The sequence below is a fragment of the Apiospora phragmitis genome (genome assembly GCF_038363925.1).
Source record: "Apiospora phragmitis strain CBS 135458 chromosome Unknown utg000010l:1.0-9815664.0:1.0-9183399.0, whole genome shotgun sequence".
NCBI lineage: Eukaryota > Fungi > Ascomycota > Sordariomycetes > Amphisphaeriales > Apiosporaceae > Apiospora > Apiospora phragmitis.
This window is the reverse complement of record NW_027117409.1, coordinates 4324848-4347826: the sequence shown is the minus strand read 5'-3', so window position 1 is coordinate 4347826 and position 22979 is coordinate 4324848. Positions and strand designations below refer to the sequence as shown.

At 51.9% G+C, this 22979-nt stretch overlaps 6 protein-coding genes across 6 annotated transcripts; 3 read left to right on the top strand and 3 right to left on the bottom strand.

Annotated features, from left to right (window-relative positions):
- Positions 1 to 524: 524 nt before the first annotated feature.
- Positions 525 to 2848, bottom strand: PG994_011084 (uncharacterized protein; the record flags this gene model as incomplete). Its single annotated transcript, XM_066862493.1, has 2 exons — positions 525 to 2683; positions 2758 to 2848. 2 exons carry the CDS (start codon positions 2846 to 2848, stop codon positions 525 to 527), a joined length of 2250 nt encoding a protein of 749 aa, XP_066711603.1.
- Positions 2849 to 5480: 2632 nt separating this feature from the next.
- PG994_011083 (uncharacterized protein) lies at positions 5481 to 6712 on the top strand (the record flags this gene model as incomplete). Its single annotated transcript, XM_066862492.1, has 6 exons — positions 5481 to 5523; positions 5917 to 5936; positions 6005 to 6039; positions 6101 to 6278; positions 6339 to 6510; positions 6564 to 6712. 6 exons carry the CDS (start codon positions 5481 to 5483, stop codon positions 6710 to 6712), a joined length of 597 nt encoding a protein of 198 aa, XP_066711602.1.
- Positions 6713 to 7339: 627 nt separating this feature from the next.
- Positions 7340 to 11082, bottom strand: PG994_011082 (uncharacterized protein; the record flags this gene model as incomplete). The annotated part of the gene is made up of 11 exons (XM_066862491.1): positions 7340 to 7481; positions 7670 to 8521; positions 8566 to 8947; positions 9013 to 9064; positions 9111 to 9252; positions 9306 to 9561; positions 9620 to 9736; positions 9790 to 9894; positions 10052 to 10474; positions 10536 to 10725; positions 10780 to 11082. 11 exons carry the CDS (start codon positions 11080 to 11082, stop codon positions 7340 to 7342), a joined length of 2964 nt encoding a protein of 987 aa, XP_066711601.1.
- A 1434-nt stretch (positions 11083 to 12516) lies between these two features.
- On the top strand, positions 12517 to 16990 carry PG994_011081 (uncharacterized protein; the record flags this gene model as incomplete). Its single annotated transcript, XM_066862490.1, has 3 exons — positions 12517 to 14022; positions 14082 to 15242; positions 15293 to 16990. 3 exons carry the CDS (start codon positions 12517 to 12519, stop codon positions 16988 to 16990), a joined length of 4365 nt encoding a protein of 1454 aa, XP_066711600.1.
- A 1740-nt stretch (positions 16991 to 18730) lies between these two features.
- On the bottom strand, positions 18731 to 19868 carry PG994_011080 (integral membrane protein DUF92-domain-containing protein; the record flags this gene model as incomplete). The annotated part of the gene is made up of 2 exons (XM_066862489.1): positions 18731 to 19241; positions 19312 to 19868. The coding sequence occupies 2 exons, from the start codon at positions 19866 to 19868 to the stop codon at positions 18731 to 18733; spliced, it is 1068 nt and encodes a 355-aa protein (XP_066711599.1).
- An 816-nt stretch (positions 19869 to 20684) lies between these two features.
- PG994_011079 (Cupredoxin) lies at positions 20685 to 20897 on the top strand (the record flags this gene model as incomplete). Its single annotated transcript, XM_066862488.1, has 1 exon — positions 20685 to 20897. One exon carries the CDS (start codon positions 20685 to 20687, stop codon positions 20895 to 20897), a length of 213 nt encoding a protein of 70 aa, XP_066711598.1.
- Between the last annotated feature and the right edge of the window lie 2082 nt (positions 20898 to 22979).

The following is a 22979-nucleotide window of genomic DNA, read 5'->3' as shown; positions in this document are numbered from 1 at the left end:
CAATCAAGGTCCTGGCAGGTCGGGGTACAAGTGGAAACAAGCTATCCCGTACCTCCAATCAAGTCGACCCGACATCTACGGTCCGCCTTGAGGGCAGCTCAGATACGTACATGTAGCACAGTTCCAGTTCCCGAAACATCCATCCTATCAGGCACAGACATACATAAATTCCCTACAGGTAGTACAGACCTCCTTGGATCAACCCAGCCAAGTCGACTCGTTGTGCCAGAAATAAACCCGAAATAACGTGCAGAGAATTCCAGAACTCTCTTTCTTATATCCTTGATGGTCTGGATTTCCCATCTGCAAGGAATCTTCTCTGCATAAGTATGCTGTACGTGCGGCTAGCTGGATCGCAACTTACACAAAATATATCATCTTACTTTACCATGCTTGCGGGAGAACCAGATAAGACGACCCGAAAAGAGTTTTTAACAAAGGATGTGAGTTATCTTTCTACTTTTTATCTGTACGTCGTACAGGGGCAAACATGACTAGACAAACAGGCCCAAGACGTCCAGCATTCACTCGTCTCGAAACAGCCAACGTCCTGTTTGATTAGGCTTCATCGCCTCTCGATAACGCTCTTCAACCCTTTCCCTCTGCATCGCCGCTGTCAGCTGATTATCTTCGTCCAACTGTTGTGTACTAGGAAAATCGACATTGAAATAACCAGGGGGCGTGCTGGCACGCTGAACGCGATGGCGATGCGCTTTCCCATACTCATTGGCAACTTGTTGTGTTTTTGCTTTCAGCCACAGAGCCTCTTTTTCGTCTTCGCCCATGGTCGAAAGCCTCCACGCTTCGTCGCCTAGCCAATTCTCAAGAAGTGACTGGAATGCAATAGCCCCCGTCTCAAGTCTCTCGCCCCGAGCTTGATTGCGGAAACCAGGTGCACAGCACTCTTTCTTCACGCATCCTAGCAAGCAAAGGCGGTCCTCCTTATTTCGTACAACCTCGCTGAAAGCGTAGTCGAGACCATCGTTGTGTTTGGGGTTGATCTTGAAGTCCTCCAACCTGAGGCTCCATTGCGGACGATCTCGCAGTCGCAACGAGTCTTTGCGGCGACGCTTCGATCTCTCACCGGTACCTGGTGCCTTCGGCGTCGGTTGGATTGCTGTAGAAGTCCGCTTCAAGTTCTTGTTCGAAGGTGTTTCAGACACCATCAACGCTTTGCTCACATTGTTCCAGCCTTCTTTTCTAAAGGGAGGTGTCCGTGTCGAAGGAAAAGGGATTGCAATCTTTTTCTGTCGTGGCTTCTCAGGTAGAACACCGCGCAGGGGGCGGATGGCCTGTTTCTCCGGTGAAGTTGTTTTCAGTAATGAATTCAGGCGCCCAGTACTACGAAAGGTCTGCCCCGGTCTTTCGGTGGCGTTGTCTCGATCCTCATCCTCATCCTCAGCAAGGCTTGCTATGCCTCCATGGATAGTCGAATTCCCAACGTCAGGAGCAGAGATTACAGGTTTGTCTGAGAGAGGCCCTGCCCGCCTCTGAACATGGGCACTCATAGATGCATGTTCGGTAGCAGGTGGGCTCGAATTTGATGAAGGATCGTGCGAAAATTCTGTAGTGTCCTGCAGATTATCTCCCGGTGTATGGTCTCGGGCCGAACGTGTTGCTGTCGTGATCTGATGCGAGTTTCGATTCTTCCTTGGAGTAGAAGAGGAATCTTCGCCATCATCAAAGTCAATGCTCTCATGTGGCATAAAATGGCGTTGGTCATCCACGACGGCAGGATCAGACCCTTCCTCAGTCTTCACCCTCGTGAGAGCAGAACCTTTGATGGACGACTTATCCTCATATCTTGCCTTGCGAACAGGGCGTTCGGACACTACAACGGGGGTATCTGATGAAAGCTCGTTTTTGACTGAGGTATCTGAGGCTTTGCAGTCACGCGTGACGGGCATTGGAGGCAACACCGGCTCCTCCACTGATTGGTCGCCACCATGGTCGGCGGTGTCAACTTCTCCATTCAGTCCAATGGGAGATTTGTCGAATTGGAGCAAGGCATTCTCGTCGCGTTGGACCTGTGGTTCACTTGATGGAGAGTGTCTCGTGCGAAGGGCCCCCAGAGCTTCAGCAACGTCGGAAACTTGAGGATTTGGAGAATTGGGATTCGTGTCCGAGGTAAAGGAGGAGTCCAGAGCGGCGTTATTAGTCGCGACAGCCAATTCCTCCTTCAGCCGCTTTATTAATCCCTTCCGCTTTTCGGCGTAATCCTTCTGCTTTGTAGCATATTCCTTCCAACTCTGTGTTGTGTTTGTACGCTCTCGCAATTCCGACTGAAGCTTCTCGTTGGCCTGGACCAAATCCGCAGTCTGGCTGCGTAGTTTTTTATACTTCCCATCTAGTATGCCGTAGTCCATAACCAGCTCATTGTGGCTAAGACGCGTAACATCCGCATGGTCATCCTTAATAGACTTCCGGACGTTTACAGAAACAGGTGTTAGAGGAACTCGGGTATTCCCGCTGGGAGGTCGAGAGATTCGCGATTTGCTGGGACTTGTATTTTCTTGGCCTGGGGCATCTAGATGGTGTTGTTTGAAGGATCTCTTCAGCTGCGCAAGCTCTTCCTTGAGCGCCTTGTTCTGTTGCTCCAGTCGATCAACATTGGCCGCCCTAACCCGCAGAGACTGCAACTCAGCATCAAGCTCGGCCTTCTTGTGGTTCTCAGCTTCGACGGCTGGATGTGACAAGGCGCATTAGTACGTTGCCATCCACAGTGTTCAGGTTGTGTTGAGTTAACACCACACTCACAATTATTGAAGTCTCTTTCGATACGGCTGCAGACCTGGGTGAAGGCTTGGAACAGCGCAGGTTTGCCAGTGTCTTCAAACCAGCTCTCCATCGTATCTACAGCGCTGGGGAGCCTTTCACAGAATAAGGCGCCAAGCCAGATCGCAATTAGGCCACGAGCAACAATACGTTAGTTTTGTTGTTGTCGATACCATCTCCAAAAGTGAGTGACGAAGGCAGCTGAGGAAGTTGACGTTGGATTGACGCGTTGTTAGGACGGGTACGCGACACCGAAATTGACCCACCTTTTACCACTTACACTAAATGGAAAGTACTTAACCTAACCTACTCGCTCCCATACTTCAAATCTTGCTGCCTGCTTGTGTACGACAGTACGACTACGTACAGCATCACGGTCGGTTTTCTGGTATTAAACAGGTATGTGAGATGCCAATGCCATGAGCATCCTTTAAAGTTAGAGATCTCAAATACTCTAATGATAAGTAAGGTCGGGCCTGTGATAGGTATAAGGTAGTGTACTCATGATACAGAACGAAACAATGCTGAAATGTGTACTTAGGTTACAATATCTGGAGAGATAACTGCACGGATATTCGGTTCCAACGCGAGTCACGGCTCCCCAGATTTATTGATGATAGGCGTTCTCTAAACACCCTACCTGTAATACCCCAAGCCAATATGCGTGTTCTGGAAGTGCTATTTCATTACCTTGTACTAATAAAGATGATAAGCCGGCGTCTGGACTTTTGACCTGAAGACCATTTGAAGCATCTATATCTTACGACGTAGAAAGTACACCGGCGAACGGATTTTTATTGTTGCAGATCATGCCTCGGAGATTATATTCATGGCTCTAAACATATCGTCACGACTATTCTGTTGACTCAAAGATGGAGTTGCTGCAGCCAGGACTAGCCCCCCACTGACTGCCATTTCTATCGAACCTAGAACTTCTTAGCCAGCTAGAAGATCTTGATGGCTGGAAATACGTACACACTGCCAACGATGCCAGGTGTTCTACATAAGGCTTTCTGGCAGCCCGGCCAAGTCTCGGATCGAGTTCCGGGCTGAGCTCCGAAGTCTAGCTCCGAGGGGTCGATTATTGGGTCTTGGGTGGCAGATCAAGGATGGCACAGAGCACTTGAGAGGTTATTAGAGTTAAGCATACTATATTTATAGGTACATGTAGGTATGTTCACCGAGAAGAATCTATTGATCTATTGTTGTTATCAGGTAAGTATGTAACCAATCTCTACCCGATAAATCTAAAGTTGTATGCAATCCGCAGCTGTTATACGACCCAATCTCCATGCCCCCTTTGAAATTTTCAAGCTGGGGCTGGCTGGCCCTTTTGGAGTAGAGCCGCCAGGATCCCTGTTTTCCCCAAAACGGCAAGTTGGCGGAAGCAGCGAAAACTCGGCTGGGCTCACGCGGCTTGCACAACGTAATACTCAGGTGGTATGCATGTAGCCCTGGGGTGCCACCACCTGCTGCTTTCACCTCGATTAGCGCACGTCCCACTCCCTCCTTACATTCTTGGATCTGATCCGTTTCTCCCCCTCAAAATTCGAAACTACGACGTAGTACTTGCAGGGAAGCCAAGACCCAGCAACAGCGACTCTGCGCTAGGCCGTCCCTACCTTATTAGGCCCTCGACCAACCAACAGGCAGAAGACGAGACAAGGTCAGCCGGTATTGCAGAAGTCGAGAGCGGAACTAGACCTGGCCTGGCCTGGACGTCTGGTGGACTGGACTTTCCAAAATGCAATGCCCACAATCCACACCACGCTCTGACCCCAATTGCCCAAGCACATGGGAAAAGTGAAATCGGCAGAATAATAAAAAAATAATCGTCGAGCTTTTCAAGGTCTATACCGCCCTTCCCCGTCCCCTCCAAACCCAATTCACAAATATCTTTTTGCGCGCGCATCGACTTTTCTCTCCCTGGAAGAATAGTCCGTCCGTCCGTCCGTCGTACACAGAATTTTCCCCTCCGCTCCGAGACTCCCATAATTCTCGACACGCTCTTCCCCAGATCTTGACATCTTCGACCCGTCAAGACCTATATAACCCGATCCCCAACCCAAGAAGTCATCAGGTGAGTTTTGTCTGTTTGTCGCGATGCTGGCTGCTGTGGCCCATCCATCCATTCATCCATCGTGTGTCGTTTGCCTCTTTCTTCCTTGGATGGCGGGCCTGAGTTTTGATGGTTTGCCCCTCTTAACCCCACCTCTGAGCCCGATCCGATAGAGCAGCCAAAGCAAGCAAGCAACAGGCAAGCAAGCAAGCAAGCAGGTACAGATAATATTGAATACCTTGTAGTATTTGCTGCTGCTGCTTCTCTGCTGTTGTTGCCCCCCACCATTCATTCGCCGCTCATCAATCCTTCCCACACTTGCTCCCGTCTTCACCACCCAGACATTAACTCAACCGTTTGAAAAGCTCTCACTTTCCAACGGTCGACGGTTAAAGGTTCGTTGCAGCATTGGGTAACAGAAAAAACCCAAACCCTTGCACTTCCCTTGTAATGCCCTTTCCCTTTTCTTGGTCAGCGCCAGAGGTATCCTGCAACTGCCAAGCGCAGAGCGCAAACATATTGCCCCTCCAAGACACACCATACTACTACTGGCGCAACCTCGACTGACTTTTCTTCATCAAGTTCACTTCTTGTCAACAACAACCAAACCACCTACTCAGCCATCTCAACTCAATTCTTCACCAAGATGGATTTCGGTGCTCCCCAAGGCGGACGTGCCTGCTTCAACTGTAAGTCCAACACTTTCCCATGTTCAGCCTGCTGCCTCATCCTTCCCTGTTCCTGTTCCTGTTCTCTTCTCATTTGAGTTTGTCTGCGCATTCCCACAACGTCCGCGCGTGAGCCCGCACCGCCCAGTGTATGGCTGTTCGCGCTGCAAACATATGTTTTCTCATCACAGCGATTCCGAGGCACCGTATGCTGCCTCACTGCTGAGCTGTTGATTCATTGCGAATGAACGCCATGGCTTCGTCGCAATGCCATTTCAATCCCCCCCAGACAGCAGCAGCATCGCTTGGTTGTACTTATCGAAATTTTCTTACTGGGCGACTTTTCGCCTCCTAGTCCCATTTTTGTCTCCCACCATGAGATTGTCGGTATGCTGATTTTGAACATTGCTGTAGGCGGCCAGACTACGCATCAGGTATGGAGGATGCCTTGCATTACCTGACATAATCTTAGGTGCTCGTACTGACTTGACCATTTGCTAAGGCTCGCGACTGCCCTACTCGTGGCGCTGCCAAGTGGTGAGTCTTTTGCTCATATCCCTCTTCCCGTTGGGGCGTTGACTAACGTGGCTCATTGCAGCTACAACTGCGGCAACGAGGGTCACATCAGCCGTGACTGCCCTGAAGGTCCGAAGGACAGCAGTGCCAAGTCCTGCTACCGATGCGGCCAGACCGGGCACATTAGCCGTGACTGCCCCACCAACGCCGGCTCAGGTGGCCAGGGTGGCCAGAGCGGCGGTGCCACGGAGTGCTACAAGGTAAGGCGATGATCATGCATACTCGTTTCTCCAACTATGGGCTGTACTAACCCCTTCCAGTGCGGCAAGATTGGCCACATTGCCCGTAACTGCCCCGATTCCTTCGGCGCTGGTGGCGGTGGTTACGGCGGCGGCGGCGGCGGCTATAGCGGCGGCGGCGGCTACGGCGGCGGCGGCGGCGCTGGCGGTGGCAAGACCTGCTACTCTTGCGGCGGCTACGGCCACATGTCTCGTAAGTATCCTTCTCCTTCAAAGCTATCTTTGATTTCTAACACTCGGTTGCAGGCGAGTGCGTCAACGGCAGCAAATGCTACAACTGCGGTGAGAACGGTCATTTCTCTCGTGACTGCCCCAAGGAGTCATCCGGCGGCGAGAAGATTTGCTACAAGTGCCAGCAACCCGGCCACGTCCAGGCCGCTTGCCCTAACAACTAAGGGCCTGGCGGTTGCCCGAGATTGAGGGATGGCGTGGTAGGGGAGGAATCCGTTGATCTCGTCGATGAGCCTCTTTGTATACACTGTCTTGTCAACCGCTGGCTATCCCCACGGTTGCCAAACTCGGATGCGATATTTGGTCAAGGGCCGTAGGTTCGGCTATGATACCAACAACAATTTTCTCCTTTTTCCTTGACGTTTTTTCAAGGCTTTGCGAAACCAGGGTCGGAAAAGGTCTTCTCATCAGCAACAATGGCGTCTGTGGAAGACTCCAATTGCTCGGAAACATAGGGTCATGAATGCAATGCTCAACGGCGTTTGAGAATCATCTCGTGCTGTCTTCTGTAGTTTATGGACCTCATCAGGCTCCAAACTCTGGTGACTTGATCTAATAGTGCAATGGGAATGAGCAGAGATATCCCAATTGCAGACACCGCTGTGAATATTCAGTATGCTTTGATGCCACGTGAACGCTCCTCCTCCAACTCCTGCAGCATGTTTGCTCATTCATGCTGCCAATCACTCATTCGCCACCCATCGCGTCTCGACATACAGCTATCCGCTGTGGTTGTTCTCTTTTCTGATATGCGACGGCTATACAGCTTGATTAGGAAATGACCTTGGGAATCAAGATTTGCCATCTTTCGGCGTTGTCGTCCTAGCCCTATTGGAAAGGAGTTGTGACATGATAAAGTGGCTGACGTCCTCGTCTTGCCAATATGCTATATGCGACGCTATTGTATTGATCGGGTTGAAGTCAAGGACGCTCCTATTTACAAGTTAGCTTGCAAACACGCAACTTATTTCTCCGTCTTTCTCCTATATTCCTACACGCCGGCAATGATTTCGTTGACTGGTCAACAAATCCCCAGCCATCTGATAATCGGAATCGATGTTGCGATACGCAAAATGTAGACAATCAAAACGGGCTAAACAAAGAAAACGAGATCAACTTACTCTTGGATACTGTAGTCCACTCGCCCGTTGCGGTTAAGAGCGCGAACCCTCATCTCCTCACGCCTAATCTTCTGAGCCTTTTGCTCCTCGGCAGCCCAAGCATCGCCCAAAGCCTGGCCCTCCTCAGCGCGGCTCGCGGCCGCCTTGTGCTCTTCGATGCGCTTCTTCTGAAACCGCGCGAAAAGCGTCTCGAGCTCATCATCGATGAGGGTCGCGCCGTGGCCGCCGCCCTCAGTCGCGTCGTCACCATTGCCTCCCATGCCTAGGCTGGCACCCAAAGAAGCGGATTGCTGTCGCGCGAGCGCCTTCTTGCGAGCTGCCGTCTTCTCCAACTGCGCCGTGGCATCGGAGATGACACCGCCACCCGAGATGTTCGTACCGGCGCCGGGGGTGTTGGACTTGGAGCTACTGGTAGATCCTTGTTGCGAGTTGTGGGCCGTCATATTCGCGACTTCCTCATTGCTTAGGCCCAGACTGCGGTTGAGGATCGAGCTGGCGATGCCTCCACTGATGCTGCTCCAAAGTCCGCTGACACTTTGGCCAACCTTGACGCCGATGCCAGAGAGACCCTGGGGCGCCACCGAGTTGAAAATGCCTTTTTTCGTGTAGGGTAAGGCTTGAGGCTTCAGAGCTGACATGGCGGGAGACACCAAAGGCTCCATTCGATATCCAATCGGGTCAGAAGGGTGAAAGATGTTGAAGAGCTGGCCTACTTTTGGGGATGAGATCGAGAAAGGCAGACCCGTCACCACTGAAACCCGCTCAGTAGGGCTTGTGGACATGAAAGCATCTTCTATAAACTCAGTGCTCAAGGGAGTTTCCGAGGGCACTGAGCGAGGGGGCGTCGTGCGGCTATCGTCCGCCCCTTAAGCATTTGAAAAAGGCCGATAGGTGACCCCAGGCAGTAGAAGTCCTCGACATTGAAGTCAAAGGCCAATTCCTTCGAGTCTGACGGGGTCTCTTGGCGATCATGGTTGGAAGGCCAGAAACGCAGAGGATTGCGCAGTTGTTCTGCATCCTTCGGAGGCTCCTTTTGACGGCAAAGAAGATCAAACATTATGGCACTCCCGAGCGAGTGGCCTACAATATGAACCTTCCCTTTGAACTCTGGGTTCTGTTCCAAAAATAGCTTGTATATGCGGTTCGATTCTGTCAGTACGATCTCCACGATCTGTTCCCGGTATGCTGATTGGTACAAGAGCACGTCAAGGGCTAAATCGGAGATGAGAGAGCGAGCAAAAGCAACACCCTCCACCGTGATATCCTCCAGTGAAGGGTCTACAATGTTAGTCAGCAACAAGACAAAAGTGATACGAACCCGGGGCAAACTCGTCATTACTTACACTCGTCCTCCTCATCGAACGCCCCAGCCGTTGTGAGATCTTGCTCTCCCTTCTTTTTCTTTACGCTTCGGGAAGTCCAGAAGATGACGCCAACAAACGGGCAAGACTTGAACGCGGCAGTTTCCAGGACCCTCTCCAAATTCCGAGTTGAGCGCACGAAGGTCGGCAGAATGCGAATACACACCCTTGAGCGTCTTACGAAGCATATTTACATCGTGGACAAAGTTCACGCTCTCCATGCTAGAACAAGTCAGTTGCCATGGGCAGCAGATGATAGCAAGCAAAGGACTTACCGAAGGCCCAGGAGTTGGCCAATTCCGTGGGTAACGAGAACTAGGTGCTCGATCTCGCGACCCTGAGTCTCGCCAGCTTGAGCATTGTAGTCATCTTGAATCTCTTGCTCTTGCCGCTGACGGATCTTTTCCTGTTGCTTATCTGGGTCATCTGCGGTGTCGAGGTAGGAGGAAAACTGCTTCTTAAGGTGATCCTCGCGACTTTCGATTTCGGCTGCACCATCATCACCGGCAGCATCTTGGTCGGTTGTGGAATCTGCTCTTGAAAGCGGAGGGGGCAGATCTGCGTTTGAGAGCCTTTTGTGCCTTCTCACTCAGTGCCGGAGGTGGTTCAGTGACTTTTGTCGAGGAGCCGGTTGTTGGGGTGGTAGGGTGTTTCTCATCCTTCTTGCCTGCATCTGCGTACCCTCGAACCAGTTTCACGCCGCTCACTGTTAACAGTTAGGCATATCCTCACAAGATAATCCAAGGCATATGTACTTACTGTACCCGCCTCCGGCAAAACGTTGATATACCGTTGATGTTACCCATGATAGCATGCTTTCCGACGAGAGCCAAGCAGTCGTGGAGTCTTGGTAAGTGACAATACCTGCACATATTGTTACTCAAGGCACTAGGCAAAAGTTCTCTCTTACGCTGACTTATATGGGCTGTGGGCGAATTGGGAGATCCGAGAGGTCGAGATGCCTCATGCGGATTGTTTTAGGGATAGGGAAACCAATGAGCAGTGGGCCATTATAACTTACTGTTCATATAGGTGCCAAATAAGCGATAAGTTTGTGGTTGATGAGCAGTCGTCTGAGATGATATGAGCTTCTGTGAGCTTTCCGCTTGAGATCCTCCTGTTGCTGCGGCTGCCCGAAGGTTGTCGACTGAAGCTTTAGGAGTAACATCTTTCCGGGTTCCCGAGTTACTACGGGACCGTGGGCTCTTAGGATGTGTCCAAGGTTTCACTTTGAGATAACCCTCCTCAAGCTGAGCTGCCAGGTTCTCTTCGCAAGGACGGAGTGTTGACCCTTCCTGGTAGAACCAGCTCCCCCGGCGCACTTCGTAGACGGGGCCAAGCCAGTATACTGGGGCGAGCTCTCTTACTTCGATATCGACATCGAAGAGGAAGTCCTCGTTGACAGGGACGCGAATACCTTGCCTTGGATCTGGCTGGGACGCATCTATGTCTCGTATTAGGCGAATCTGAGGCGGACGTGGCACGGCCACGACGGGATGTAGAACTCGCCCGCTTCTTGGAGGTATGCCTCTCGCGTCGATCTTCGACATCCTCCAAAAGCTTCTGGTAGGCGCCTTCAATGGACCGAGAGTCATTCTTGGTGAAAGCGACAAACTTTTTGGGCGCCGCAGGTTTGGGATCCTCCTTATCCTTCTCTTTTTTTCCCTTTAGGAGTTGTGGTTTTCTTTTCGGGACCTAGGGTTTCCACGTTAGTTTTGTTGGGTACCCGGATGGTCCAGCAAGACTTACATCCACAGCATGAAACCACATGACATTCAGGTGGGGGCAATCAGGAGGGTATTTCCTGAGACTCTGTCCATATATAGTGTTGATGCTGTGGTCGTCGGCCTTCTTTGAGGGATTGGGAGCGGCGGGTTTCGGTTTCGGAGGCGGAGGCAGCTCTTTCTCCTTGGGTGTCGGTGTGCTGCTTCGGCTTGTGCTTCGACTCGTGTTCCACGGGTTGATGGAGTCAACAGCGCTGGCGAGGTACGACTTTTCTACCTTCTTCTCTCCTAGGTCGCCAGTAGCACCTGATGCCGGTGCTGGGGCCATTTTTATCCGTACGACCACGTCCTCCCCATCCGAGCAGGCTATGTGGATTGATTCTGTATGGGCGGCGTTGAGATGGGAGGATAAAGAGTCGCCGCTGCTGAACTCTGTAACAACCCTGAGAAGGATCAACCGCGTCGCCAATGTGGTGATGCCTCAAGAGCCAAGACGGATGAAGGGTGCTTTGGTTGACCGAACCAGGTCGTGTCAGGAGGATCTAACGTTTGCCGACCGTCGGAGTTACGAATGCTTAGGAATTCTGCCTAGGGATCCTAATCGACTCTTCGTCGCACTAGAGTCTAACTGTATCGAGGAAGGAGTAAAAGCAGATGAAAGAGCGAGGCTTGAGGTTAGATGGGGGATCTAGGGGATAGAGGTGTTGTGTGGCCAAGGGTGAGATTAATGGTCAGAAAATGGATCACATGTAGATGCTTGCCAGTGAGCTGGCTGCACTTTTGAAGCTATGACATGCCCGTCCAAGCTGACAGGCGGGCGGCCTTATTCAATAACACCTGCAAGAGCTCGAGCCGACTCCCGCCCAACACCCCACAGTCCCAGCTGGAAAGACCCAAAAGGACGCTAATGGAGCTCAGCTCCAGTGAGCCCCTTACATTGAATGCTTATCGTCAGCTGCTGCTATGCACTTGATGCTGCAAACGGCACGCCCCTCACTGGATAATGAGGTGTGATATAGGGGCTCCCCGATATACTTTGATTCCCACTTGCATTATTCGAGCATAGTTTTGTTAAGCCAGGCCACCAGGCCACTCAGTCTATGTATTTATGACAGGCTACTACGATAAAGTGTCATCTATGTGCAAGTGTCGATATGTAGGTGGGTAATGAGGTAAGTAAGGATGTACTTTACCTGCACGCCCGCCATATATGAATCGATCAATTTGATATACTTCCTCAGTGATGAGACAACCCGACCAATTAATGTACCTTCATTGCTTATTCTAGGCAGTTAGCGCGGGGTAATTCTGAGACCAGGTCCCTATTGGCAACTAAAGTTAGGTGCCCGCCATCTGATAACTTATGCCATGCAATGGTGGGGTCGGGGACGAATGACTCCGCCTGCGAGGACCAGCCTACTGTAATTTTTTTGATTCGGGTTAGAACTTATCCTCGCCTTCCTCGATCGCAAACTCTCAACGGCCCTCACAGTCTATGCTTTTCGAGGAATTGACCTGACACTGCACCTTGAGGTGCTACCATGAAAGCTCCCCTGGGCTCAGCATTGTGCTAGCTCCAGTTCAGCGACAACAACAACAACAACAACAACAACAACAACGCGACGTTGCCTGTGTTCCCCAGTACTGAGATCTGCAAATCGAAACCGACCACTTCAGCAAGCGCGATTCCCGACATCCCAAAACCATCTCGTATCTCAGCCTCACAACTCTCGGTGAGATGGCTACCGTGACAGAAACTGCAATGAGGGGTGCTACGGCGGTGGCACCCGTGAAACACCAGGTTGTCGACAAGCCTCCGAAACGATTTGGGCAGATGAAGTTCGGCATCCAGTCTTTGCAGGATATAACAAATCAGGCAGTCCTGGAGGTTTCTGATCGAACCATGTACGACCTCAGCCACGGCAGAGAACCTACTAAGAACGGTGTCCTCGACAAGCGCCTGGGTATATCCAGCAAAATAGCAACCTGTGCCACCTGCGACTTGAAGCTACAGGATTGCCCTGGCCATTTCGGCCATGTGCGCCTACCGTTGCCTGCTTTCCACATCGGTTTCATTCGCTTCACCATGAAGGTGCTTCAAGAGATCTGCAAGGACTGTTCACGAGTGTTGCTGGCCGAGCCTGAGCGCCGCGCCTTCCTCAGGGAACTCAGACGCGACATCGACAATATGCGCCGACAGGCGGTCCTCAAGAAGATCAACGAGCAGTGCAGAAAATCGAAAATGTGTCCCTACTGCGGCGCTATCAATGGGCAAATCCGAAAACTCGGTGCGCTGAAACTGGTCCATGACAAATTTGTTGCGTTCAACAAATCGACATCGATCAAAAAGCAACCTCCGGCAGCCAAGCTGAAGTTCGATGAGTCTTTTGCTGAGGCCAAACTACACAATTCGGACTTGGATAAACACGTCAAGAAGGCAATGGAAGACTTGAATCCTCTAAGGGTCTTAAACTTGTTCAAGCAGATCAGTCCGACCGACTGTGAATTGCTAGGCATGGACGCAACTGAGGGCCGGCCGGAGATGTTTCTCTGGCAATACATCCCTGCCCCGCCTGTCTGTATCCGTCCATCGGTGGCACAAGAAGGGGCAAGCAATGAGGACGATCTCACCACTAGGCTGAGCGAGATTGTGTGGGCTTGTGGTCTTATTCGCAACGCTTTGCAGAAGGGTACTAATCTGGGTACCATTATGGAGCAATGGGAGTTTCTCCAGCTCCAGATCGCCGTGTACGTCAATAGCGACGTCCCGGGTCTTCAAGCAACCGGTCTCGTCAGACCAATGAGAGGGTTCTGCCAACGCCTGAAGGGTAAACAGGGTCGTTTCCGAGGTAACCTATCAGGAAAACGTGTGGATTTCTCCGGGCGTACTGTCATCTCTCCGGATCCCAATCTAGGCGTTGACGAAGTTGCCGTACCAAGGCTTGTTGCTATGAATCTCACCTACCCGGAGCGTGTCCAGAGAGAAAACATTGAGAAGCTCCGGGATTGCATCCTGAACGGGCCCACTATTCATCCCGGTGCCCAGCAAGTCATCAAGCAAGACGGTGACCAGGCCTACAAGACATCTTTGAGGTTCGGCGACAGAGCTCGGGTCGCAAAGGAGTTGCGGTATGGTGACATTGTTGAGAGGCATTTGGAGGACGGTGACGTTGTGCTTTTCAACCGCCAGCCTTCTCTGCACAAGCTGAGTATCATGAGCCATCTTGCCAAGATCAGGCCTTGGCGGACATTTCGTCTAAACGAATGTGTGTGCGGACCCTATAATGCAGATTTCGATGGCGATGAGATGAACCTGCACGTCCCCAGACCGAAGAAGCTCGTGCCGAAGCGATCAATCTGATGGGTGTCAAGAACAACCTTGCCACGCCCAAGAACGGAGAGCCCGTTATTGCGGCAACCCAGGATTTCATCACGGCTGCGTATATTCTTAGTGGCAAAGACATGTTTTTCGACCGGAAGACCTTCACTTACCTCTGCATGCACATGATGGATGGCATAACACACCTGGACATCCCACCTCCTGCTATTTTCAAACCCGAGAGGATGTGGACCGGAAAGCAGGTTTTCAGCGTACTTATGCGGCCTAACAACGACTCACCAGTCAAGATCAACCTTGACGCAAAGTGCCGAGAATATGTGGCGCCGAACAAGAACTCCGAGAATCCTAGAGAGCGTACGCGAGCTCCCGACCTGTGCCCTAAGGACGGCTGGCTCGTGGTTCGTAACTCTGTGGTTATGTGTGGCAGAATGGACAAGTCAACCGTCGGTACCGGAAAGAAGGACTCGATTTTCTACGTCATATTGCGAGATTTTGGTCCAGACGCTGCTGTGGTTGCCATGAACCGCCTGGCTAAACTATGTGCAAGGATGTTGACGAACCAAGGGTTCTCTATTGGCATAGGCGATGTGTTCCCGACCGAGTCGCTCACCAAGGCAAAGCAGGGACTCGTTCAGAATGCCGTCACCAAAACAGACGAGCTGATCTCGAACTACAACAACAAGAAGCTGACGAAGGCTGCGGGATGCTCATTAGAGGAGACGCTCGAAAATTCAATCTCGGGAACCCTCAGCGAAGTCCGAGGCGAGGCTGGTAAATACTGCATTGCGACGCTTAGTACCAAGAACGCGCCGTGGATCATGGCCTCTTCCGGGTCCAAAGGTTCTAATATCAACGTCGCCCAAATGATTGCACTAGTAGGACAACAGATTATTGGGGGCTCACGTGTTGCCGACGGGTTTCAAGACCGGACTCTACCCCATTTTCACAAGTTGGCCCGTCAGCCAGCATCCAAAGGCTTTGTTGCGAATAGTTTCTATACAGGACTGCTGCCAACCGAGTTCATTTTCCATGCCATGTCTGGGCGTGAGGGTCTGGTTGATACAGCTGTCAAGACTGCGGAGACCGGATATATGTCTCGTCGTCTCATGAAATCCCTCGAAGACCTTTCGGCTCAGTACGATGACACGGTTCGAACTTCTGAAGGGGGATTGTTCAATTCCAATTCGGTGCTGATAAGCTCGACCCGGTCGACATGGAGGGCTCCGCCGTTCCGGTACATTTCGAGCGTACTTGGTCCCATGCAGAGAATCTTACGTGGAGTCACACCGAACGAGCTTTACTGCCATTCGAAATCATTGAGCTGTGTGATAGAATGATTGACAAGCAACGAAAAATGTATCCGAGGAAAGGCCTTCTACACGGAGAATCCTTGACATACCACGATCAAACCGACTATGGCTTGGACGAGCATGAAAGCAGTCGGCTCTTTTTGACAACAATCGAATCATTTGTCGCCAAGCTCGCAAACAGACTGGCCAAAACTCGTAGGGCATTTGGCCTGGAGGATTATTTGGAGAAGCCTCAGGTTAGTGCGGCTCGCATTGACAAGCAAGAAAGAGGCTCGGATGCCAGAACCCATACCGAGAGGGTGGCCAAAGTCTCCTCCCGTACTCTAGAAACTTTCATCACGTTGTGTTTGGAGAAGTTCAAAAAGGCACACGTCGAACCAGGACATGCTGTCGGCGCGGTGGGTGCTCAGTCCATCGGTGAGCCTGGTACCCAAATGACGCTCAAGACTTTCCATTTCGCTGGTGTCGCCGGAATGAGTATCACGCAGGGTGTTCCTCGTATCAAGGAAATTATCAACGCCTCTAAAACCATCAGCACGCCTGTCGTCACTTGTCCACTGGAGAACAAATACCAAATCGAGGCAGCACGCATGGTTCGAGGGCGTATAGAGAAAACGTACGTCGAAGATGTGTTACGATATGTTGATGACGAATGGGAGCCTAGCCGAGCCTACATCACGCTTGCTATCGACACGGAGGCGCTCGAGAGCATGCATCTGGGTATCGGTCTTTACGACATCAAGAACGCCATTGTGAAGGCCAAGAAGTTGAAGATCTTGGATGGCGACCTTCGCGTCTACCCCATCGATGGAACTATCGAGATTGCTGTGGGCCACCCAGATCCTTCCGCTGCCAAAAAGACAGTCAAGAGCAAGGTAGCGACTGTCGAGACGGCTGCGGATCTACTTACGCGAGTGAGCCATCTCAAACGCGTGCTTCCTAATGTGCCCATATCCGGATACTCGGAAGCCACCCGAGCCATCATCCAGATCGAGGAAGACAAGGCGCAGAAAAACGAAGATGGACAGCCGTTAATGTCCCACACCGTTCTTGTTGAGGGCTATGGGCTCCGACAATGCATGAACACGGAAGGAGTCATTGGCACTAGGACACGATCAAACTCCGTCATTGAATGCCGCGATGTCCTGGGTATTGAGGCCGCTCGAACAACAATCGCAATTGAAATCGGCGCTGTCATGAATGACATGGACATCGACCCCCGTCATATGCAGCTGCTCGCAGACGTCATGACTTACAAAGGCGAGGTATTGGGCATCACGCGTTTTGGTCTATCCAAGATGCGTGACTCTGTTCTGCAGCTGGCGTCTTTCGAGAAGACCCCTGACCATTTGTTCGAGGCTGCTGCCAACATGAAGAAGGACAAGATCGAGGGTGTGTCGGAGAAGATCATCATGGGCCAAACGATGACCGTGGGCACGGGCGCTTTCCAGGTTGTGAGAAGATTGGGTCTTGGAGGAGAGCATCTCCAACGACTACCCACCACTTTCGAGGATGCCTGGGCTGCTGAGTCCAGAGACCGCAGAGAGCTTCGCAAGAAAAGGCGACCACATCACTGGCTTAGGTAGACACAGTGGCACTTCGACGTCGGCCATGAGGCGGACTCAAGACCAGCAGGCATTTGTATGGTAGCTAGGCGTCGGGGTCTGTACGATCAGACCAGGAGGCTCACGGGTGGCGTTTGGCGATAATTTCCATGATATAATTTTTGTCACGAGTAATGTCTAGGTCAAGGTGGTAACCTACTGTTTGGGTAGGTATTCAGACTTGTCTCCGTGATGTAATGAGATAAACGTCTTTTGCAGAACTACTTGACCTTCTACTGCTCCTTACCTGCTTATCATGGCGGTGGCAGTGGCCTCTGTTTATCGCCATGCGAGTGAGATTATTGATGCGTTGTGGATTTGATTTGAGTCTAGCTCGGTATTCTACTCATTTCTCGACAAAACGCAAAAGGAGGTCTGGCCCAACAATGCTCCTGAACTCGTCTCCTTGTATAGGCCAACCCAACAAAACGGGATTCTAATGTATGCTCAAACGTATGGAAATGGGTGCACATTCATGGACCCGCCCCTTCCTTCTTCTCGTTCTGCTGTCCGGTGCCTTGCATTGACTTTGGGTCTGCGTCGGGTTGCTTATTGAGCCTTATACCTTAGGTTCACGGCCACTTGCAATCTGGCGTCATATGACGTGGTGTTTACTATACCGGCCCATTGTCTTTCGCCAAGAATCGCGTGGCCACGACGAAGAGAATGAGGGGGTTCGAAATACAGTACTGCCTTGTAAGCTGATACCTCTTCTGGGATATTTCGCGTTCAGCCCAGGAGGTGAAGCTATGGAGAACGTAATCGTCAGCTAGCAACGTTGCATACACTGACTTTATCTGTGTCAGTAAAGCAGAAGACGGCATTAGTAAGGGACCAGCTCATGCAGATCATTCGACCCTGCTTCTTGGCCAGGTTGCCTACTTACCCTGTGCCGGCCGGATCCCTGAGAGTTCAGGTTCGCATCGCAGCTTCACGCATGATAGACCTACGGGAACAATAGCATGGTGCACACGCCGCCTTCGTCACTCTTGCAGCACACGCAAAATATCCCATCTGCTTCTTGTACTACCTTGGAATCTGGGTCTGGGTTGACTAGCAGTGGCATGAGTCGCGAGACCATAGCGCTGACTGAAGCTATCTGTCCTACGAAGCGATGGTACCAACCTGATTTCCTCTGATTAAGAAGCATTGACAACAAGAACAGGAAGAAGTCTAAAGCGCTACGAAGCCTCCCTCTTAGACCAGGAGCCCATAAAGCATATCATGATCCTGGTCGTGAGACGCGTGGAAAAAGTGAAATCGTGATGTCGTCGAGCGATTCGACCCATCTACGGCCGTCTCTTTAGTCCAGAGGGCCAGCTTTAGCCAATGGGGGCGCCAGACCTTCCGTTAAAAACGTATCCCAGTTATGTGCACCAAAAGGGAAAGTAATGGATCTAGAGAAACCCTTCCAAGGTAGGAACCTAGCTGTATGCTGCACTTATCTGTATACCACGTGGCGGTGGGTTGCTCGAGAGCCAGACCTCTTAACAGATGCATAATGCATAAGTCACAGGCAATTGCATTATGAAAATGGAGCCAAAACACCTCAAGACATATCACAAAGAATACACAAGTGTGGAGGAGGTAACAATGCATGATTGAGACTCCCCAGGAGCCACGACGTTGGATAGTGGTACATAAATTCGGAAGTCGTCATTCATCTAGGCAAAACTCGGAAAATCTCAACCATGCCAGATATAGTCAGCATATGAGCATGGTCTACGCTTGAAGTATACTGCTTAAAGGAATGCCCCAATACCATCCCGCCCCTGCCATCGCACTGATACTCATTGTGAGAGCCATTAGAAAGTTGACGTCGTTGTTGTCTAGCCAGTCGAATCCACTTTCGACCATACGGGTAGGTTTGTGGTCTCCGAAGTGGGATGAACGGTGCTTGTTCGTAGGATCGTAGGGGTTTCCGGCGGGCTCAGCCTTCTCCACAGCTGCTTTGCCTTCGCCCTTCAAGATGGCTGACTTGACTTCAGTCGTTTTCTTGAAATACTCCTGGGAGAGTGGATTCGTTTCTGTCGACACCAAAACACGGACACCGCCATCACCTTCTACGATCTTCCCGGACCTCGCGTCGCGAACGCTTCGCTGGAAGATTCCGCCGAGAAAACTGTCCAGGAGGGACCCTAGTGCGCCGCAGACAGTCAAGCCCCAAGCAAGAGTAACCTTTTGGCCGACTGTCCAGGCAGGACCTCCTCCGACCTGGCCGGCGGACGCGTCGCTGCACAGGGGGAGAAAGGCAAGCGAAGCCGTCACCACGACCATGCTCCCGAGAAAGCCGGCGACCAAACCCCAGAGCGTGACGCCCCCCGTTGGTGCCGCGGGGGACCTTGCGGAGCGACAGGGACGTGATGAGGCGCGGCTCGCTCTGGGACAGGATGCCGAGCTCGGAGCTGAAGGTGTCGGCGGCCACGGCGGCGTAGTTGGCGATGATGCCGATGACGAGGAGGTCGCCCTTGCCCCAGCTGTAGCAGAACGAGCCCGCGGGCAGCTCCCCCTTGGCGACCGCGCCGCGCCGCAGGTGCAGCTGGTACGCGTGGAGCAGCGTCAGGGCGGAGGCGACAAAGGAGTTGGCCAGCACCTGGACGTGGGTCCGGGGGCCTTCCCCACCCGAGGAGCCCTGGGAGCTCAGGGTGAGGCCGGCCTTGACGTCCTTCTTGACCTTGGTCACGCGCGTCCCGGCCAGGAAGAAGACGCAGAGGAGCATGAAGGGGAGGTTCCAGGGGTGCACGGCGTGGGCGGTGGCGGTGAGGGCGGCGGCGACGATGCCCAGAGGCGTCAGCGAGTTGTGCGAGTAAGCGCGATACACTAGCGCCAAGGTTGCGGGAGCGGCAATGATGGCTTTCATTTTCTCTGGATTGACTCTTTCTTCGCTTTCAGACGAATGACGAAACGAAAGAATGGATGGATGGATGGATGGGCTGAAGGAAGCTCAACGCTTGCGCTCTTCGTTAACGAGTTTGATGTTATACGCGAACACGAACACTATCCATTGCCAAGTCGAGATTTCCGGCTTATCTGACGTTGATGGTCATCGCTGCCTACCGAGTGACGTCGGATTGTGGCTTAGGCGCGTTGGCTGCTTTGTTTACCAGCCACACTTGATGCCATCACTCACCACTGCCAATTAACCTAGCACGTCTCTTGGGAACAGCCATGCGAACGACTGATATGTCTATGTAGCATCTGTACTTATTATATAGAGTATAGAATCGTTGTAGGTATTGGGGCACCTTTTGGTGTAAGTTTTGGTGCGATAGATTTCGACTTGCATGTTACCTACCTAATAAACCCATTCAGACCACTCCCACAACATAGGGCAGCTTTCAGGCTGGACTTGCTACCGCTGTGTTGACAATGGCTACTCCTGGCATGTTCTGTATACCGTGCTGATCAAGGGTTACATTGCAGAAAGTTGGTGTTTGACTGATCCATTGTAGCCTGGTGTCAACAGTCCTACCTACAAAGGCCAGAAGACGCGCCCATTTTCACTCAGCCGTCACGCTAGGCGATGCGAGTACAAACTCAAAGATCTACATTGTCGAGGTCTTCCTGAATAACATCGACTTTGGGATCCACTGCTTCCATCTCCAGGATCACCATTATCAGCTCGCCAAACGTGACGGCCCCGATGCCGGCTCATTGTGGGGTGGTAGTAATTCCAATGGATGGCCAGGCCCCCGCCACCCCCCGCATGGCAATGGGCAGCATGACGACCCTGATCGCGGGCGCCCGAGCAGTTCCGCGGGTTCCAGTTCCCAAAGACCATCTCGTCAAGTGCAGGGCCCGGAACATCCTTGTTACCGGCAGCGCCTCTGGAAACACGGATGATCCCCTCAATACCATGGGATTCATCACAACCCCGCTTACCAACTAATCTGGCTTCCTGTACCTCCCCGCGCTGGGCACTGCTTAGCGCAGCGTCTTGCGGAAACCCACTGGCCGGCCGCCAGGAGAGGGTGAGGTAGTCCAAATTCATATCCTCCTTCGAAAGTCTTGAGCTTTCGACATGAATAGACGAAGGAATAGTGAGCTAATTTGCCCCTTTAGTAATTGGATGATGTGGAAAGAAAGGAGGGCAATACGTAAAGACAGCTGTTTGCTTAGTTGCTTCCTTCATATTCGTATACATATACACTGTGTAGTTTGAAGCATTTACGCGGTAGCAGTGCTCGGGGTTGGATGGGGAAGAAGGAAAGACTTAGTTGACTTGAACACTGAGTGGCTGTGTATATGTCTGCCTAAACATTGCCCCATGACCTGTTGTTGCATACGATCCAACCGGTTGTCCGGCATCCTTCAACCCCCCAAGTCCTATGCCATCATCCTTGCTGCTGCATACATACGGGTCGTTGCGCTGTCCCTCGATGGCGGCGCCGCCACTTCGGACAACCGCGCGCCAACTCTCGGTGTGCATGACCCGTGTATCGCGAGGCGTTTGAGTGCCATCATCGGACATATTTCTATCATTCTATATATAAAAATATAATATACATCATGTATGTCCATTGCGTTGGCCCCCACCGCCGTTAGGAACGGCCGGGGAAAGAAGGGGACTTCTTCACTATGATATCCATCGTCGCACCGCTGATCCTTCTCGAGCCGTCTTGGCTGCGTTTCGAGGCTGAAGAACAACAGCAACATACCTTTCAGCTGTATGCGGGGGAGACATGGCAATGGGGGATGTGTATCTAGAAAGAGAGAGAAAATATCACCGGGAACGGTAAAAAAGACGGGCAAGCGTCAGGGGTCGGTATGTGAGCCATAGATGGGCATCGTCGCTGGTTTCATGCCATGTCGTGCAGCCGAGCAGGCCGTTTCCCCAAGGGAATTGGGCGATAATGTGCGCATAGGGTTGATACCTGCGCCGCGCTCCTGGTTTTCGATGGCATGTTATCAACTGTGCCTACCCGTGGTTCGTCCACAGGGAGGGAAAGGCAACCACTGCGTCCTACCTAGGCTCCAAACCTGCGAGACCCTTAGCAGCTTGCATTGAGGGCATCCTCAACAAATGCGGCACGTATATTGTATGAGACCGGTATGTGCATGAATGACTCATGACTTCCAAGGTGGAAGCAGTACCAGTATGATGGCAGTATCACAGCACTGCTCATGTTAGGCTAGCTTGATACAGATAAAACGAAACAAAAGAGACTCCGTTAAGAAGAAAACTTTGCAGGATGTCATACTTGCATAGGAAGTGACGGACATACACCTCAAGCCAGGGCCCTGGGATGGTGGCCACGAACGCAGAATACCCGCGACGTTGCGGGAGTATACCCGGGTGCCTTGGGCAAGCTGCACCGAGTCCCGCGTCAAGCCCATGCGGTCTCGAGTGTTCTCGCCCAGGTATCAGGTTGGGGTGGTTGGGATCATGATTGGCCTACTACTGCGAGTTTCGGTCGGTTTGCCAGAACTCGATTTCGGGCTAAGAATACGAGGCACGTGATCCATGGCGGACGTGAGCAGTGAGATGAGATCAGCTCTTGGAACCGTAGATGGTCACCGGCCTTGTAGGAACCAGAATCGCCCGCTAGCCCAATCATGCGCGACCAAGCAGGTGGCTGGTGAGCGAATGTGCTGACTGGCTTGGTTTGGTTTGGGACAGGGCACCGGGGGCTATCGGGACCTGGAAGCCGATTTGTCCTTTGGAATCCGGCCATTGCTGGCGGTACAGTCAGGCGATTAGCTTAGGCTCGACATGAAGATGTTACACTACAGGGAGTCTAAAGCAGTCTTGCTGGACAATCTATCGGTATGCATTCTGTGCCTTGACAAGGATGCTGACGGCGAAAAAAGGCTTTCTCCCTGAGGCCAAGATAATAACACGATTGGTTACACTCACATTGGTTTCCGAGCGTATGCTCCAGGTCGGATGTCCGGTCCCTGACAGCTCCTGCAGCCTGTAAGCAGTTACGGCCAAGAAACTTTTTACTGGGTGTGAGCGAGTAGACCTAAT